Consider the following 20711-nt stretch of genomic DNA (forward strand, 5'->3'; position numbering starts at 1 on the left):
AACTGAAAATGGGATCATCTACTAGAAAGTATGAAACATCTTTAATAGGTGCTTCCCTACATCCTGTCAATAACTTGTGGTAATATACATATGGGAACCAAAAATGAAAGCCTGTTACTTATGTCTTGCCACCAAAATTCAAGAACTCTCTACAGGTAGCCATGCTTTTTTTTTTCCATCCTTACTGTTTGAATTCTGTTATCAGAACATACAGAATATAGAACTGGATTTCTAGGCTGGATGCTTCTGCTGGTTTTGGGGGTGAGAGGATGGTGCGTTTTTTTTGTTTTGTAGCACAGGTTGTATACAGTAGTATGAAATCTCTCCTCGATGACTGTGGGCTTTGAAAAAACTTTGGCCAAAGGGATAAGGAAGACTACTTTATTCTTTTTTTTTTTTTCCTTATTTTCTTTTTTTTTTAAAGATCCATTTTGAGCCTTACTGCGCTCAGTGTATAATGTGAATATACACAGTAGCCTACAATATAGGATCTCTAACGTAGCTTACTTTAAAGAATAATTATAAAATTATGACATGTATTCTTTTGTTTGTTTTGAGAACAGATCGTCCTGGTCTTGTAAATGTAGGACACATTGAAAAAATGCAGGAGAGCATTGTGCACGTACTGAAACTTCACTTGCAAACCAACCATCCTGATGACATCTTCCTCTTCCCGAAACTTCTCCAAAAAATGGCTGACCTCCGACAACTTGTCACAGAGCATGCTCAACTTGTTCAGATAATTAAGAAGACTGAATCTGATGCACATTTACACCCTTTACTACAGGAAATCTACAGGGATATGTATTAAGGATTTTTAGTGGTTTTTCCACAATATTTAAAGACAAGAGCAATACTAATAAGACGTGGGAGCAAAACTACTTGCACAGTTATCTGCTGTTCATTCAGTCCAGAGCATGAAAAATCAAAAAACTAGGTAACTGGACTGTTACACTTCTTTTGGTTTGGGATCTTTTGTCTTCTTTTGAAAGAGTTCTGCAGAAAAATACTGATCATACTGCTCATGAAGTGTCTTACTGTTGTGGTTTAACCTGGCAGGCAGCTAAACACCACACAGCCCTTTGCTCACGCTCCCTGCACCATCCCAGTGGGATGGGGGAGAGAATCAAGGAAAATAAAACTCCTGGGTTGAGATAAAGACAATTTAATAGGACAGCAAAGAAAGAGGAAATAATAATAGAATATACAAGACAGGTGATACACAATGCAATTGCTCACCACCTGCTGCCCAATGCCCAGCCTGTCCCCTAACAGCAATGCCCCACCCAGCCAACTGCCCCAGTTATATGCTGAGCATGACGTCATATGGTATGGAATATCCCTTTGGTCAGTTGGGGTCAGCTGTCCTGGCTGTGTCCCCTCCCAGCTCCTTGTGCATCTCCAGCCTCCTCAGTGGTGGAGCATGAGAAGCGGAAATGTCCTTGACTTAGTGTAAGCACTACTTAACACGCTGATGTTTTAGTTGTTGCTATCAACATTGTTCTCATCCTAAATCCAAAACACAGCACTATACCAGCTGCTAGGAAGAAAATAACTATCCCAGCCAAAACCAGGACACTTACAATGGTTCTTTTATTTGGAAATTTGAAGATGGTAAGGAATACATAAATCCGAATGTTAAGTAACAGAAATGAACAAAATTGTATTTCCTCTTGGCTTAGTAATTTTGGAATTAATGTAACAAATTCAGCAAATTCTCTCCACATATATGCACAATCATAGAGATTATGCACTTTTGGCTAATCGTAATCACTGAAAACCAACTAATACTCTTTCTTACAGCAGTCAGTCTCGGTGTATCAAATGGCTGGATATTAGTGTACATACACTTACAAAATATTTGAAAGACCTTTGATCTGCTGCTGCATTGGTATACCTTAGGATTAGCATGTTTAAAAGATGGTTCTTTTATGAAATGAAATAAAATCTGAAGAGTTATCTAAAATAGAGCAGAAAAGCTCCATTCAGGTGTTTCTTTAAGAGTAAATGTGATAAAGCAATGGAACTCTTTTTTGAAAAGTGTTTTAAGGAAATAAGTAAATGTCCCTGAGGAAAACTGTATCATACCATGTGTATTTTGGAGAACTTGTAATAGCTCAAGATGGGGTTTTAACTTAAAAAATACTATTTGGAATCAGCAAGAGTTTTGGAGAGACTGAAAAATCTGATCCTACCCCAGTAAAAAGAATTTCAGCTGCGCAGCATTCTAGTGCAGTGACAGCTTATTCTGACGAAATGATTGTATAGGAAAGGCACCTTCTTTCTTGACGAGTATCTTGGCAGTATAGAGTTGTTTGGACCTGTTTACTTTTCTGATGAGTAGACTGTTTCGTTGTTTTCCAATTATCCACATTCTTTCTATTACTTCTTAGACCTTGTTGATAGAAGTATTAGCTAGATTATTTCACCAAATTTTGTCCTTGTCCATACAGCCATAGTGGATAAGGTGATGGTATTACCAAGAACAGTGTTTGTAGGCGTCGATTGTGTAATATTATGAAAGCAAGCACAATTGAGAGTAAAAGTTTATCATGTTCCTGAGAGCAAACTCTGATTTTACAGTAGTACTTATTCCTCATGCAAAATAAGCCATAAGGAAACCGCTTGACTTTGTTATTTTACAAGGTCCTTTATCAGAGAGTACTACACAAAAGTGCTAGCTGCATGCAAGACACTGTGCTATTTCTTTTTCTTTTGGTCTTTTTGTTTGTTTGTTTGTTTGTTTTAATATGGTAACTTCACATTATTATTTCCTTATTTTAATATTTGTTTCATAACAGAAAGATCTCAGGAACCAATCTTAGCATTTTCACAACAGTCAAGCTTTCAGTGGCACAGGCGGACACTTTGTACTTGTTTTATTGTAGCGTGTTTGAAGACATCAGAATCTTAAACCTTCACTGCAAGAATTACGTAAGATCGATAAAGTGAGAACATCACACTATGATTCTTATTTTAGCCACAAGCTTGTTTCTTTACAGACCCGCTGGCATGGCTAGGCACTGGATAAATCACAGGTTAAAAAGCAATCTGGTATTTATCCAGGCGATGGTTTAGCGTCAGATATATTTAGTGTAAAATATTGAAGCATAGGCCTCAAATTTGGTGACCATCTAGGGCAGGATAGAAACAGTAAATGCAAGTGCGCAAAACTTTCTCCCCTTCCCTGTCACCAGTCAGCAACAGGAAGAATAGGCCTTACGTTACAGCTACTCCTAACACTTCAGTAAGAGAAGATTGTTGGTCTTGACAGGAAACGGCAGATGTGGAATGGGTTGTCTTTTGTGTCTTACAACAGTACGTAGCATGCCCTCAGAAATAACAAGAGGATTTTAGCAATGATGCTGCTTTATTCTTCCAGTCAGCCACGTTTCACTAAGGAACGGTGGGGTTTAAGCATAAGACATTGAGCATTGAAATAATTGGTATGTAATATTGCTTACTCAAAAAAATGTTCAAAATATCAGCCATTCTGTGATGGCATACTGAAACTCTAATAGCCAACTGTTTTAAGTTTATCTTCTCAAAAAAGTATAAGCTGATGGTTTGGTTTTTTCCCCCCAGAACTCAGATTTTTTGCAAAGGGCAAATTTCAAAAAGTTGTGTTCCATAGTTTGAGTGTACTGAAGTTTCTCAGGAAAATCAGACATAGTCGGTGTGGACAAAAACTATTTTTCCTGCTCTTGTTCTCAAAAGTGGCTAAAACACTTTACTGAAACTTTTAAAAAACATGGCAAATTTAATAATAAATATTTAAATTCTCAGCAAATCTATAAGGAATTGAAAACAGCGTAATTAGTGGAAGGCATAACGTTTAGCTATATTAGCAGCTGCTTGTAACAGGTTCCTATTATTGGCATTAGGAAAGTGCATAATTTGCATTTTTCCAGTTCCAGATCCATTTTTATTTTGTTATTTGAAAGCCAGCAAGCATTTTTTTGACTAGTTTCTTGGACACTGAAGTTTGATTTCTGTTTTAAACTTCAAACTTTTAATGAAAAAAAAAAATGGAAAGAACGCATCTCTGAATTACAGAAATATGAACAAGATGTTAACGTGCCCACACTGCTGCACTGTGCACACACCCACAGTCTCGTCAAAGAATGACACAGGGCAGACAATTCACTTCCCCGGTGTTAATAGGCAAATTAAGTTCTTAATTTCTACATTACACTTTTAACGGAGTACATTTGCTGTTTCTGTTGGTGAATGCTGCAGATTTTTGCCAATTAGATTTCAAAGTGATTCAATTTATGGTTTTTTTTGTTTGTTCATTTGGGTTTTTTTTTTAAGTTTGGAATCTGAACTAGTTTGAGGTCCATTAGTGAGGAGCCTTCAGCATCTCCACCTTGTACAGATCATCTGATATTTTAAAATATCCATTCTATGAGGGGAAATAAAATGATCAGATTTTAGGATTAAAAATTTATTAAGGATTTACTGGCTTGTTAGGTATAGTTTTGATCCAAGTCTTATCAGCATAAATTATTTTACTGTCATAGCACTGAAGAACTCCAGTTAGCAACCAGGTACCCACAAACAGCTTATGACAAGAGACAACAGATGGACAGAGAAAAATACTAGGAAATAATGGTATGACTTAAGTTTTCAACAAACTTACTAATTTTTGAGGGTTGTTTGGAGTCTTTTTATTTATTTATTAGGATGCCCTCGGTGCTTTGACAAAGGGGAAGAAAAAAAAAAAGGAATGTTTTGTGTGAAGTGTTAGGGAAATCTGATGTTCATTTTTATCCCCTTCTTAAATATTTCCTTTAAAGGTGTACTGTCTTCATTGTAACAGCACACAACTGGCATTAAAAAAAAAAAAAAAAAATCAGTTATTCTGTTTCAGAATCCCACTTTTATTTTAAACACAAATTGACAGACAAGAGATAGGAATGTCTTCCACTCACAGAAATGGAATCTTTCTTTGCCTTTGAAGACATTTTCTTTTTTTTATTTAATCGCCATTTCCATGTGCCTTTGTGCTTTGGTTCTAGCCAGCTGCTAGAAAGCTGAAGTGTTGCCAAAGAGCATATTTTTGCATTATTTCTGGCCCGCACAGATTTAGGAAATACCAGCAGTTGCACTAAGTCCGTTCTCATGAGAGAGCTAGCACAAGTTTGCAAATCAAAGAGCTTATAATAAGCATCTAAACATTTGTTTGTTTATTCAAACTGCTAAAACTCGGGAGATTTATTCATCACGAGAGCTGGGTCACATACTATTAAATTTGAATTTCCTCATTATTTCTAGTAAGCAGTTGAAGATTACACTGTAGCTGCCTGTACTGTGTCTGAAGAGGAACAATTTCAGCTCTGTCTCTCCTTCCTTAAAAGCATCCCTGTTGCTTAGTTGAAAATCTGCAACTACATTTAACAAATGCATTTGCAGCTAGTTTGATATTGCTTAAGCGTAAGGTCCTACAAACAATGGTCCTTCCCTGAAAACCCTGATCCTTTAGTAAGTGTTGAAATGTAAGGTGTAGTGTGATATCTGGTGCTTGCCTATATCTCAAGTGCTTTCTTGATAAGCAGTTGCATATAGTTTGTGGGGTTTTTTTTAATCTAGGTTTGATCAGCTTTATTATCCTTCTTTTACTAGAGATTTAAATTATATGTGGGTTTGATCTAAGATTATTGATATTGTTACATGTTGTGGGATTTTTTTAATTTAATGTAATACCATTTCTTCGTGTTTTGATTTGTAAAATACAAGAATATAATTGCAAGATACAAACTTTCACTAAATTATATTACAGAGGTGCTTTAAGAAAAATATGTAAATTATTTAATTTAAATATTTGTTTCATACTTTATCTTGTGAACCCTTTTGTACAGTGAGGAAAGATTTACTCTTATGGGTAAGGATGATGGGCCTGAAGGCAAAGACAAACTGCTATTTATTCCTGTCTGGTCATTATTACTGTATCATTTGTGAAGAAGTATTACAAATTCTGCAACTTATCAGTGTTTCATGTTGACAACTATAACCAAACTTTCAAATATATTTTCACATAGAATCACAGACTTCCTTTTATTTAATTGTAATAGAGGTAAGTCTAGGTGAGGAAGAGCTGTAATCCCAAAATCAAATTACTATTTTGAATGTTTTAACTCAAGCTCACCAACATGACAGATCGTTTATAGAACTATGTTAATCTTTACAGCACAGTAGTTCGTTTTCCTTAAAAGTCTGAAGGGAGCGCTAAAAAGAGCTAGATTGTGTTAGTACTCCGTTACTGGTATTTTCTGAGGAACTGATTTGTGGCTTATGAGAAATAACAATGTGTATTTGGGATTATTTCCTGCTACCTGCACTGAGTTGATCTGCAGTTTTTATAGATGTATTTTAAAATAGGTAATTTGGCAGTGCTAAACAAAATGTTGAAATGCCATTATTGGCTTTTGTATAGGAGTGTTCCCTTTATGATTTTACGTAGAGATGAATTCAGAGTCTGTTCGTAGGGATTCTGTGTCCTGTGATTCATGTGTGACAATCCGCGCCTACAGCATTCCTGCTGACTCCTGATACAGCAACAATTTACCTTTTTAAGATGTACCTTTTATTTTGCATCTGGTACAAGCACAGTACATTACAAACGTTCCAGCAATGATTTATACTTACTGCATTTTATTTGTAATAGATAATTCTTTTTTCCCCAAATTGCTGCAACTTGAAATTTTCATTTGATCGGTGTCATCATACATTGTTGTCTACTAAGATGTCTGTGTCGTATTTGTAAAAGCTCTACTGGATTTTCTTGTGGTAACCTACAGCTACTTCTTTTCTCAATTTCATAGGCAGTAATGAAAAAAACAAACCTGTAGATGGTACTAAAAGATATGTGACTTTACATTGTAAATATGTGATACAAATTCATTGGTAACTAAACCCATCCTAGGGTAAGGGTATTTCCTCTCTTGCTTTCTCAAATGTGCTTATGGGGTTTTTAAAATCTTGTTCAGCTTCTGAAGCTGTTTTGTGCTGGTTTTGTTTTTTTTCTTGAACTCCTTTATTGTGTTAGTCGATCTTGTCAGATTCCATTGCAAGGATGTTTCAAAACAGAACTCCTGTTGCAAAGACGTCCCTTTCAGATGAGTTGCCTCTGCCCAGGGGATTGACTGCATGCACAAAAGAGATTAATCTGATTGCAGGCTGGGCCTTAAATAAGGACTGCAAGGTGAGGCATAAGGTACTTGAGTTGTCTGTAAGCATTTTGGTCTGTTTTCTCAGGTTGGATACGCAGGTACTTTAATCCCGACTGTGGAAAAGACACCAGCCTTGTGGTCAGCCCAAGAAGGTTCATGGCAGTTTTCACACTTGAAAGAAAACAAAAAATTGTCGGTATGGGAAAATATTAACTAACCAAAATACTGGCAACGTGCACATACTGCATTCTACTGCTACGGCTAGGGGTGCAGTATAATCATTCAGAATCTGTTGGTGATGTGCAACAGGAACTGTAAGAAGGTTCTGCACATCTTCTGCTGGATGATTCATATGCAAATGACCAGGTCGAGTGCTCTTCAAATCCACCCATTGTTACCTCTGGCTCGTTGGGATACTCCAGGTATCTTCTGCCACACGGTAGCGTAGGGTTGCCTTCACGGAGACATAGTGCCTTTGCCCTCCTGCGAGTAACAGTTGTTGGCGGTGCTGTGTGCGTATTCAGCCGGGTACCTATCTGCGAGCACTTGCCAGCAGCGCCCTTCGGCAGGCGGGCCCGGCGCAGGCTGCCGCTGTTCTGCCCCGGCACGTTGTGCAGACAGCGGGAGGGAGCTGCTCCTGATCCAGTTATCCATCCCTCTCCCCTGGGAAATGAATCCTGTGGGATAGGTGAAGCCATGTGAAGCCATGGCTCTATCTCAGTTTCTTCTGGTTTCAGGAGTGGAAGAACATTTATGGCTTTAGTTATTTCTTTAGTAATAACAAATCTAATCAAAGTTTTAATACTATGGATTTTTAACAAGAACACCCCTCTTAACTGTTTGACAAAGGCTGTTTTATCAGCTTCTCGGATGAGCTGCATTTCATATTGCTCCTGCTATTTCACAGCTTTTACAGACAATTGCTCTGAATTTTCTTTAGGAATGTAACACAAGAGTTTAATTACATCATGATGTTAAAACCCTTTATCACGTCTTAAATTGTCTGTTATCTGATATGGCACAAAAAGAGCACATTTTTTTGTTAACGCTGCCAAACCCTAATCACTAGAGCTAACAAGTGTTTAATTAAATCAAGATAGCAATATTAAAGAGAAAAAAAAAAACAACCCAACAGATCATTGTTCCAGTTACCTGTGTTTTTAGGAGGTTTTGGGTATGTTTTATTACAGAGAATATGGAACTTACAAAGGGCAGACATTTCTTGCAGGGAGTAGCCAAACCTAATTCTCATGGAATGCTTGTTTCCCAGTAAAATACCACTAATTCAAGCCAAGTTCCCAAGTTTCTTTCTGTCAGAACAATGCAAATGACATTTTCAAGAAAGAACGGAAGCCCTGGTCTTACAGGGATTTATAGGAAAGACAGTCTCTTGCACTCGTGAATGTAAAAATTACGTATAGCTAAATAAGATGATGGATTCTCAAATGTTACCAGCCTACTGATCTAGGATGAAAAAACTTGAACTTAATGTTTGTTGTCTTTTTTACATTCTGATTTTTTTCCCCCCATCCCCTTTCAAAGTAAGAGGTTGAATTCATAGTGTTTGTAATGAGACTGGTAGGAACCTATGTGCTTTAAAAAAAAAGTCATCCTTTCACATTGAATGTAAACACAATTAATTTGAAATATGGTTCTGCCTTAATGGTTTTTAAAAAATAAAGTATTTTTAAAAGTGAATTTAATGACTTGGGTTGATCTTTTATTTCCAGGAAAGTAATTCACTGTAACGTCATGGTTTTGAGACACACTTGTAACCCTCTGCTGGCTGCCTCTTGTATGCTATCCAAAGCAGCTGCCAAGTCTTAACCAAGTCCCTCATTCACTGACCATGCACACATGAGTAACGTTTATGTACACGAGAGTAGTTCTGTCCTGCGCCCTTGTACAACCACTTACAATCTCAACGGATGATAGCTTCTGTAAATGTTTGCAGAATCGGGACCTGGGGACTGCAAGTGGTGGCACACCTGGTGAAGCCTTCCGCGATAGCGCCAGTGGCGTCAACGTGTGTTTTGTGCTGCTCTACTCTAATTAAGAACTTGAATGATTTTGCCTTAACCTGATTTGCCTTAATTTGGTATATATGGCCTTGCTTCAGAGAACACTTAGCTGCTTAACTTTATACCAGGGAGTAATCATGCTGATTTTAGTAGTGAACAAGAGTGGATAAGCAACCTTGCTGGGATTGGTGCCCAGATTTTTTTGGGTTAGCATCAAATATCTGTTAACAAAATGTATTAAGTATGTTTACTCCATAATAAGATGTGTGTACGGCAAGGATCTTTTAAAGGCAGAATGATATTTGAAGCATCTTTAAAGTGCTGATGCTTACAGATTAACTGTTAGACACACCTTTTAAATTAAGAACGTGTGTAACATACAATCTATATATTGCATATGTAATATATATTTATGTATATTTCATCAGTTTGTCTGCTGGCCCGAGGTCCTGCTGTGTCCTTCCATTCTCATTGCCTGTACGACCAACTTGAGACACTTGTTGAATTCAACAAGCACTGAATGCACTTCTACATGAAGTGCGGCATACTGACTAATTCGATGAGCATGGTTTCAATTAAATCAGTGGGCAGGATATGTCACATATAATTGTTTTCCTTCAAGAACCTGGGGATTTATTAAGCTGGTGAAAGAGTGCTGAAGAAAAATTACAGCCAAGGGTAAAGAATTAGATTTCTTCATCAGCTGTGCTCAGAAGCATTGAGGGCCTGATTCTGAGCCACAGAAAGTACTCGCGAAACCTGTTGGAACCAAAGTGCAAAGGCTTCGAGTATCTGGAAGAGTAGGCCTCATACCTGGTAAGTTTCGACATGATGGCATTTGGTCTGTGAGATCACATATATCTCAAAAACATTGATACAGAGACCATAACGCCCATCTTCAATGGGAATAGGAGAATGTAGAATACACGTTTTAACAGCTGGGTGCAGATAATGATCCTTTGTCATTGCAGGAAATACTAAATTGCAGGTAGGTCAGCCGCCTTTCCCAAGACCACGCACCAGTGATGACAGAACCGATCTGCAGACCCCAGGCTATGGAACCACTTTGTGGTACTTGCTGGAAGTATGCTTTTCTTCACCTAAAAGATATGCATAACCAGGTAACTGTGAAGCACAGGTATCCTTAACTTGGCTTTTTCCTGTTGTACTCAAGATAAAGAAATGAGCTGTATCAGGCCAAATGAAAAATCCTGTAGTTACAGATTCTGCTCCCTCTTAATAGTGAGTCTACTCCCCCTCCGGTTCAGCTTCATAAGTACTTAAAGGTAGGGTCATTTCTGAGGGCTTGGAATGATTCCTTTATCATATCATGACAGTAAAGATAACAATTATGAATAAATGAGTTTTAACTGCATTTTTCTTAAAGGGCACAGAGGAGGTTGAAGAGGAGGGAGAACAGCTCAGAGACACTATATCCTTCCCAGCACATAGGTGGATTCATCTCCCAGAGCCAAGACGGGCCTCCATGTCAGACAGCCCAAAGGCACATTCTCATTTAGATATAGAACTGCGCTAGCCAGGCTTCTAAAACCTACTTTCAAGTAGGTTTTCAACTTTACTACAAGTTAAGATACAACCTGTCGCAAACATCATGAAATACAGGAAATAAAATGGTTTAGAAAGACATTTGCTGGTATAAACACAGACTCTGATCTCACATAACAATGTTGCTTTTTGTCAGTTTGATTATAACGACTACAATTTTAAGATGGAAAAGCGCTGTGATTCTCTTTCTAGCATCTCTCACTCTTGTTACAGCTCTGGTTTTTAGCATATCCCTCTGTTATTTGTGCAGAGCAGACACTACAGTTTTTAAAGTGTGTGTGTGGTCTAACATGAAACTGGAATCTAATGCCATCCATTCTAAATAAGTTGTTGTGGTTTAACCCCAGCCAATAACTAAGCACTAGGCAGCCGCTCGCTCAATGCATCAATTTCTTTGAAAACGTAGTCTCTTGTTACTGCAGAAAGGAATCTGAAATGTGGACTTCTAACATGTAGCTTTTTTCCCACAATTAAAGATGTATAGGCATTTTATGTCTTAAAGCACCTAGAGCTTGAAAAGGGTACTAATAGGTCCACTATTGCTCTTCTAGTAACTGCAAGAAATTGCAGTCCCCAAGAGAGGATACCAACACACTAAGTATAGAAAAAAGAAAGATTTTTAAGACACTCAAACTTCCTAAAGAATTAAAAATAACTCATTGAAATAACGTTGATTTCTTTTAACAGACACATGGTTCATTCTACTAAAATGATCAAGTTTAGATGTTGACATACAACAAATGGTATGGATGAAAGAGCTGAGAAAGGAGGAGATGTTAACCAAGGCATTGGTTCTGAACCAATGACCAACACAAGCTTGAGTAAATAATGTGATCTGGTGATTAGGGAGCCTCTTACACATATCCTTAATGTGTACGACTAAGTGGCTTGATACAGATGCCACCTAAATCTTCCTTGTAACTAAAACAAAGTCAACACAGATAATTGTGAAGCTAATTTTTGAGCTAAAGTGCTGATTCCCTAACAATTTTTTACCCTTTTTTGACTGAAACTGTTTCTGAAATTCCTTTTCTAGATGTAGTTTAATTGCCTAGTTCAGGAAAGAATTGAGCTTATTAACTGAACTTTTCTATTTCCAGATTAACTCATGTGAGAGTGAAAGACTAAGTGAAACTGGAAGATTGAGTGGAAAGTGACTGCAAATGCAAGTGACTGGTAAGTATTATTTTATTTTATTTTAATTTTTTAAATTATATTATTATTATTATTTTATTGTAAAAGCACCTACTTTCAGAAGTCTAAATGCTGTGATAGTATTGAGATTATAATCTTGAAGAATCTAGGTATTTCTATGGGTATCTGTGACATTTTCTCATAATAGTTTTATTTTAGACTTTAAAATAAAGCTTCAAATTCCCTGCGTACTGTAGCCTTATCAGGGCAGCACTGCCAGGTTAACAATTGGTGTATACTGACTTTCTTGGATGTATACTGAATTAAGCTGGATAAATCTGTCTCGGATTTTCACAACACTGTAGGAGTGTCAAATAACAACACAAAACATGAAAATTACAAATGTGAAAATTTGGACGTGGTTCCTATTCTATACACTGTTTAGGTTTTTTTACTATGTGGTTTTTATGTGGTGACAGCAGGCTTATCTGCCTTTCTTTCTGGCTCTTCGACACCTTAAGGCCATACTGCTGGCACTGCAGTCGTTGCATGATGATGTTTGAAGCCAAGCCAGTAATAAGGAAATGTGTTACTGTGTTCTGTAGTAGTGAACTGAGGAAGGTCACCTCTTTAAAAGGAGCAACCTGATGGTCTCCAAAAGGAGAGACGAGAAACCCCAGCCAAAGAACTGTCTCTCTTGGTCCTTCAGTATTTATGTTCTTGTATTCCTTTTTTTACAGGGGAAGGATTTTTGTTGGGGCTTCCTTTTATCCATATCTTCTTGTATTTCCAAAGGAAAGGCCGCTAGGTTTTCATTCACACAGGGAAGGCAGAACCTTTTGGAGTAGAACAGGCTACAGTCCTGTGAAGAAAATAACATTATTAGCAGGACACACAAAATGGAACTGCTTAAATTCCCGTCTCATTAAACCACATTTATATTTAGAATTCTTCTAAATTAAATTATTAAAATATTCCAGCAATTTTGCTTCTTCCCGTTCAATAATTCTAACATCTGGTTAGAGCTAACTGGATGAAAAATAAAAACCGGGTCTGTAACAATCACTAACCAAATCAACTACCATGTTGCTCCTTTTAAAGAAGTGACCTTCATCAGCTCCCTGCTACACAGAACAGTAACACATTTCCTTACAATTGGCTGGTCCTTCAAGCATTATTCATGGTTCTCCTGGTGTGATCGCTAAATTCCAAACAGGATTTAATGGGTAAGCTGGAGCTGGCGTTGCTGATGGATTGTTCTTGCAGAGTTAAACATGAATAAGGGCATGAGCATGGATGGATCAAGACATCTTCCTGGGTGTAATGGATTCCATGGGTTTTACCTAAATAGCAAAGTTTTCTTTAAAGCTAAATCTTCATTTAGCTCATGAAGATTTCTCCCTCCTGGGAGGATCTTGCAAGTTCCTGCACTGGCATGTAAGACTTGAAGTCTCAGAATGCTCTTCCTCACGAATCTCCACAAAAACAGCCTAAAGGCCAACACAAGCACAAAGAATGTTGGCCAGGGGCTGTAGGGTCTTCACAGACTTTAGCTGCATCTTTTTCCATAACTCCCCGAAAAAACTACTCTTCTTTCTATTAATCTGTATGTTTGTATTGTCCTAAGACAATACTAAAAAGTATAAATATTATATCAATATCAGACCTGTCCAATAACCAGAATAGCTAAAAGAATTGAATTCAGCTGCGACAATTCAACTGAGATTTCATCCATTTAACCACCTTTACCTTGAATAAATTTACTTGCTGATTAAAAACTAAAAACACACACGGTACTAAAGGTTGAACTGATGTCTCTTCTCTGAATTCTTGATGGCAAAGTATAAAAGCTGTTGTGCGCAAAGAAGGTACTTCCCTTGCTCCTGAAATGGAATGACACTATGATCTGACATTTTGTTCACAGTTGATTCAGTTAATAAGTGTTACAGACCCAGTATTTATTTTTCACTCAGTTAGCTCTAACCAGATGTTAGTTATTGACTATGAAGAAGTAAAACTGATGGAGTATTTCAATCTATTTGCAGTACAGAGTTTGGACAACTGGAAGAGAAGCTTATTAATGTATTATTCCTTTGCCCTGCAGCGAGACTGAAGCCCATGGTTCTCCTGGCATGCTGATCACTAAATTCCAAATAGGATTTAATGGGTAAGCTGGAGCTGGTGTTGCTGATGGATTATTCTTGGGGATTTAAGCATGAATAAAGACATCAGTTCAGATGGATCAGGACTTCTTTTTGGGAGTAATGGATTCGATTCATTTTACCTAAATAGCAAAATTTTCCTCTTGCCGTGGTCATTTGTGACTGGCCTTTCTCTGGGGGCTTGGATATTTCTGTGTTCCTGTTCTCGCTTTTGTTTCCCATGTCACTATCTGGACTTCAGCGGCAGATTCAGCAGACGATTATATCAGAATCACAATTGGCCTGCCTCTGCGTGACTTTCAAGCCCAAGGAACAACTTCTCTTCATCTATTGTCCTTTCCTGCGCTGCCTGCCAGGCTCCTCCATATTTGGAGCTAGTGTGAGGCCTCGGTCTCTGCAAGGCCCTGAAACTGGATTTCAGTTGCACAACCCCCAGAGCCTATTGTTTTTTGTCTCTTGGTATCCTTAATACTTTAAGCTGCCAATTAAAAATGGAAGATTAGAGTTTAAGTTTGCCCTGCTATTCTCGTTTGTATTGCAAAATGGCACAGAGCTCTTCCCCCCCCCACCGCAGCTCCCCCACGCCTCCAGGTTAAGTTCATGGCTCCACAGTGACGGACATTGCACCACAGGCTGCTGCTGGACAAAGGCAGAGGAGGGCAGAGGCTTTTCCCCCGTTCTGCAGATGGGGAACTCCAATGTTAAGACATAGCTCCTCACAGATACACAAGTGCTCAACTTGCATTCTTTTAGCTGAAATGAGTTGACAACTTTTGGTGATTTTGGTCAATGGGACTTACACCAATTACGAACAACTGCACATCTGAGCGCTGGGTCCACATACCCTTAGTCCTCCTCTCTGTTGTGGGATTATTCAGCCTAGCTCTTGTTTTAAAGCCCTACAAGTTACACTTCTTATGTTTAGTCAAGCCCTTCTTTGACCATTATCCCGACAGGGTTCTGGGTTTAATCAGAAAATTCCTTAATATGTTTTATCTCTTCAATGGCCAAGGCAGGAGAGGCCAATTTCAATTTCAAACTTAATAGTCAAATTCAGGCAAAACAGAGCTGCCAAAGCATACTGCCAGAGTTTATTTCTGTTTTCACACGGATCGTGTCTGAAAGTAATACATACAGGGATATTATCTTTACCACACTTGTAAAGGAAACTCTATGTAAAGGAAAGGTTCTGCCTAACAATGTCCAGGATTGACCTCGCGTGACTGGAAGCTGAGTGGAAAGTAGCTGTAGTATTACATTTATCACTTAATGCCTACGACCATGTCCAAGGTCAGTGTTTAGTCAGCTTCTGCTGTGGTGAGCAGTAAGGGATGAAACTTGTACCTTTTCTTCCTTTCTTCTCCAAAAGCCACCTCTTTTCTTCTCCTATGTTTAGTAAGTGTTGCAATAAAAAAAGAAATAACTGTTTTAAATGACTAATATGGTCAGATTATGTAATTTCCTCTCCCCTCTCCTGAAAGGAAAACAGGGAGCAGGGCACTCAACCTTTCCAAGGACTTTTAAAAGCATTTTTATTATCTTCCTTTTTGTGGCGTTTTGTATGTTTTAAGATGTTACGGAAAATCATTGGAATTATTTTTGGTTGGACCACAAATATAGTGTGCTAAAAATTGGTTTGGTAGGGTGATGCACGCTGCAAGCTGACTGGAGTAAATTAACTGAGTGAGACTTAAGAGAATACTTGAAGAAGTGAGTTTATAAGCATTATACAGCACAGTTGCTAAGTCTTGACTTTCCTTGGCATAGCCACTATAAGGAAATACACTTCAGCTAGTATGGACTGTCTTATGAAAAGCCTAAAATCTGATCTGTGTCTAAGCCTCCTTAGATACAAAAGCCAGCAAATTAAATCCAATCCCTTTGCAAAATCTAAGATCAGAAGTCTTAATTTTGCCACAGGTTAGTTATAGCACTATTTTGAATTAACAGAAGAATGAAAGCAACCTGTTGCTGAAAACTTTCCATCAAATTGGTCCAGGTCCTTTGCCAAAGAGACCCAAGAAAGCATGATTTTCTTCAGCTTCTATTCTTATGTTATAATATTATGGAAACACTTGGTGTAGGGCTGAGTTGATCTACTTGGGTCAAGCACAAGCAGGAACCTAAATCAATCCACAGAGATGTTATCTTAACTTTGGCTCTCTCTGCTGCCTTGGATAAGTTTTTACTTCTCTGGACTTTTAATTTTCCCTACATGAAAGAGGAATAGTATGTGTTTACCTACTTTGTAGTGTAGGTGTTTAAAGCACTAATTATCATCTCTTTCAATGTTACCTTAGCAGTATTGCTAAATACATTTTGAAACCATAGTCATACATGTGATTCACTATCTGGCCTGGCCAGTTTGGTAAGAAATTTATTCTCCATTATTTACAATCAAGGTTTTGCTTTGAGTGATACCATCAGGGGAATCTTGAAGACTCAGATAACAACAAGTAAATGATTGACATATTTCCACAATAGCTGAAAAAGGCAGAAATGTCAAAAAAGATTAGAAAAGGCTTCTATTAGCTTACTGCTAATATCCTGTGATATTGTTATGCCCTAGATTAACTGAAACAATTATTAAATCTTTTAAAAGGAAAAGGCCCACCATCATTCAGAAACACACACTGTGAAAGATACTGAGGCTGAAACTCTGTATTTCTGCCAGATTTAACTGCCAGACTTGGAAATGCCCGTTGACTCCTTCATAAATTCAAGACATTTCACCTGGGAATGAAAATAGCTAAATGTGCTCAAGTTTGCCCAAAATGTGCCTGAGTTGCTAATCCTCTGCTGTTAAAAAGGAGAAATAAACCTGACATGTCAGGGCAGGAATCAAGCTCGTAAGCCCAAACTATCTGACTAGCTGCACTTCCCTCTTCCTCTGGCTGTGCGTGGGATTGTGTCAACTACCAGCCAAGACAGGGACCTTGTCACTAGGAAGATCTGGCTCACATGTGAGCTTTGCCTCCACACAACTGCCTTGAGCTACTCGGCTCTGGAAACTTGAGCCCAGCTATCAAAGACATAACCAGAGAGCACTGGCATTTCATCTGACTCCCATGTAGGCCTCGGGTAGCTCCAGAAAGGTGGGGGGTGTGTGTGTGTGTGTGTGTGTGTTGCAATCTCTAGTCTGACCTTTTGGTGATTTTTCATTCATTTAAATGACAGAAGAGACTTCAGAAATAGGAAACAAACCTAATCAGGAGAAAGGTGTTGATGCACACTCCTCTTAGGACAGTGGACCAAATCCATCCTTGGTGCTAAGTCCCTGCAAGTCAAACTAAACTTGTCCAAGTGTGCCAATTTCCTTTTGGCCGTGTCTGTCCAACCCTCTAAATTTTGTCAGTGTAATTTGACCCTTTGTTTTGCTCAAGAGAATTTCCTCAAGCCTCCACACAGAAACTGTCTGGCATTGCCATATGAGCTGTCTCAGTTGCCCAGATTATCTCATCTCATGCTCTAAGGAGGCCAGAGGTGTGACCCACCAGAACTGTAACTGGCCACCAAACATCATGACAAAAAAAACTTCTACATCTTCACAACATCTTTAACAGGTTAGTTAGTTTAAAACTCCTGCTACTAGCTACTCTCAGTAAGGATGATGTCACTGGAGCTGGCCCCTAACCAAACCACTGCAATTAGAGAATGGGCTGAAAAGGTTGAATTTGAAAACTGCTAAAGACGACACTTAAGAGCAAGGTGTGCTCTCACACATGCTGTTAGCTGCACTCTAGAGTTAAGCACGTTACGTTAGGATAGCAAAAGACTGCTTTGAAAGAGAAGGCTGGGATCTGGCTGCTACTAGGGCAATGGTGTCTGGTATAACAAAGACATGCTGTTGTCTGTGTGAACAAGCAGGTGATGTCTACGCCTGGGTTGAATCATGCATGAGTCCTGACTACTGCATGAGTCCCAAGTCTCTTTCAACCACAGAACTGGCTTGCTGAGGGAAAGAAGTGGAACCTAACTTTTCTCAAAGAAGCACAGTACAGCCTCCAGACACTGATAATTGTGCAATAACTTGTCTTCATTTTTGCTTTGAACTCACAGCAAACAAAGGGACTAGTTCTGCACTGAGGAGAAGGAATTAAGACAACTGTAATTTTACACCACCTTTCTGGACCGCACTCAGATTTCATAGCTTTAAGGTTGCCTACCAGCTGCTATTCAAATTTATTCTTCTTCAGAGAGCTATCACAGAATTGCACAACTCCCCTCCCCGCTCACTTTCTACATTAGCTTTTACAAATAGGCTGGCAGCTGTGTGCTGTGGATGCAAACCTAACAATCCATGGATGTTTATATTCCCTTTACGGGGGGGGGGGGGGGGGGGGGGGGAACCCCTACTGTTGGTATAGTACGATCTAGTGAGCCTTAAAGTCTTCAAGTGATTCTCCTTTGCATTTTCTTGTGCTGAGAAAGTGGAAAAGAGCATTTATTGTGTTTGTGAGGCTGGACTGTGCTCATCTGTAAATAGAACACTTAAAGTTGCTGATCATTTTCATTTAATACAAAGAGCTTTATCTGGGGGAATCAACAAGAACATACAATCAGCTTGCCTTAACTATAGGCTGTTTGGGTTTTTGCTGTCTGGTCTTTCTCTAACAGGTCTGGAACAAAAATAAATTATTTAAGAAGCTTGTTTTGCTTGTAACTTACGGTACCAACGCACACTGATCTGCTACACAAACTGCAGTGGGACCCAAGGATGAGGAATTTGTCCTTGTCGGGGGTGAAAGGATCTTTCATGACATAGCTTTCTTCCAAAAGCCTGTAAGAGAATAATTTCAGGCTTTTAAGGGTGGATTTCACAGTATGGGAGAATTGAAACGGGGAACTGCGGAGGCTGAAAAGGTATCAGCCCTTTCTACTTGATTTGCTCGGCCTGGTGTTGTACATGAGGCAATGTAGCAGCTATACAGCTCCCTTCCTCTTCAAAACCAACATTGTGGCTGCTTTCAGTCCTATACTGCACTTTCTATCTGTCTTCCCACATTAGGGCAATTGGTGATCATCTCAGCGTTGTCTTACTAGTTTTTTCTCAGTGCGCTACCTTAAAGTATTTTTTATCTTCCATTTTTACAACAGGCACTCCTTTGCATGCCCAACTTCAGTACCTTGTCAAGTTACCGTTTCAGCTGCACAGCTTTTAATTACAAGCTCTCTTCCAAAGCTGTGTGCATGTGAGTATAAAACAAAAACGGTTTACTGCTCTTAGCCATGTCACTACTGGAAAGCTAAGGTTCCCACCTTTTGCAAGCAAGAGCTACTAACCCAGAACATTACAAGGACCTGAAATATGCTTACTTTATGTCAGAGACTGTACTGTTTGCTTCAGGGTATAAGGGAGTGCATTTATTAATAATTTGGCAACCTGCTTGGGAAACACTAAGGCCTTACTATTCCTGGGAGCTCCTGGCAAAATATTACAGAAGTCAGTTGGGTGTCTGCACAGGGCACCCTGCAAGGCTGCCTTATTCCTGGACTTAAATCAAACTTGGATTCTGTAGTAATATGGAGTACAATACATATTTAAAAGGTATTCTGTGAACTCATACTGCCTTCTCCTTGTCTACATACACACACACACGCATATGTGTGCATCTGTGAGTGTATTCCTTTTTCCTTTTCCTCTCAGACAAAACAAATGGTGTGGCTCAAGCCTTCCACTGTTAGGAAAGATCAGGCATCTTAACATGGCAGATCACCTTGTCAACAAGTCTCCTAGTGTACAGAGACTGGATTACCTTTACAAAGCTCCCCTTGCAAGATTCACAGTCTTAATGTAGTCATCACTAGTGCAGAGACCTGGACGTTGTACAAACTTTCATGGCTGGCACATGTTTCCCGCAGCATTGCATTTAGGACATGTGAGCAGACCAGAAAGTAGGCTAATAGTGTGTAAAGCTATTTCATATATGCCTGTGCAGAAGTGTTATGCTTCAGCATTATTCTTTTGCTTTTTGAATCTCAACAATCCCAATAAAGCTGAGATGTTCACACTGAGTTTGGATAACCTAAAGTTAAGATTCATGTTCAGCTTTGATTCAGACTCTTTACAAATGGATCTGATCAAAGGTGGGCCATTGCTCTGCTGAGTAGAAGAGGGAAAACCAGTAGCAACATGGGATTTAGAATTATAAAAATATAGCTGATTTCAGCCCAAGCAGGTGGAGATCAACAGCTGTTTCCATTATATAAGAAACAGAGCAGTCTTAGTGAGGTGAAATGCTGAGTACATGTCTGACTTCCAGTTCCAGTGAATTCCTGACCATGTTTGCCTGATGGGTTTGTTGACCGGGATGGCCTTAACAGAGCTACTTGTACATTTAAAGCTACGAAGTGCTTTGTTTTATGGGGAGTTTAATGTCTGCAGAGTCATAACTGCATAGTTTCTGGTCAAATTATCCCTACTTGGCAGAGATGGAAAAGGCTTCAGTCTCCTACAATGTAAATATGTACTAAATTTCCACACACTTTAATGTTATACCATCTGCCAAAGAATTGTCTAATACATGCAAAAAAACATTGCTGTTCAAAACTCCACATCATGTCAAACAGCTCTTAAAAAGTGTTTTTACCATATGTATTTAATTCATGCTGTGTTTACATGTTGCCCAGCTGACACAGCTGTGAGGAAAGGGCTA

At 38.7% G+C, this 20711-nt stretch overlaps 2 protein-coding genes across 16 annotated transcripts in view; one reads left to right on the top strand and one right to left on the bottom strand.

Annotated features, from left to right (window-relative positions):
• PPARA (peroxisome proliferator activated receptor alpha) overlaps positions 1-8870 on the top strand; it is a 44729-nt gene extending 35859 nt beyond the window's left edge. For all 11 annotated transcript variants that reach the window (XM_075760571.1, XM_075760592.1, XM_075760577.1 and 8 more), the window contains one exon: positions 564-8870. In XM_075760571.1, coding sequence (XP_075616686.1) covers positions 564-811 — 248 coding nt within the window. In that variant the 3' untranslated portion in view covers positions 812-8870. The remainder of the gene's footprint in view (positions 1-563) is intronic.
• The window catches only part of CDPF1 (cysteine rich DPF motif domain containing 1), a 29435-nt gene continuing 11445 nt past the window's right edge, over positions 2722-20711 (bottom strand). For all 5 annotated transcript variants that reach the window (XM_075760646.1, XM_075760656.1, XM_010310845.2 and 2 more), the window contains 2 exons: positions 18724-18835; positions 2722-12755 (listed from right to left, as the gene is read on the bottom strand). In XM_075760646.1, the coding sequence (XP_075616761.1) occupies positions 12606-12755; positions 18724-18835 (262 nt within the window). In that variant the 3' untranslated portion in view covers positions 2722-12605. The remainder of the gene's footprint in view (positions 12756-18723; positions 18836-20711) is intronic.

This window comes from Balearica regulorum, chromosome 1, assembly GCF_011004875.1.
Source record: "Balearica regulorum gibbericeps isolate bBalReg1 chromosome 1, bBalReg1.pri, whole genome shotgun sequence".
Lineage (NCBI taxonomy): Eukaryota > Metazoa > Chordata > Aves > Gruiformes > Gruidae > Balearica > Balearica regulorum.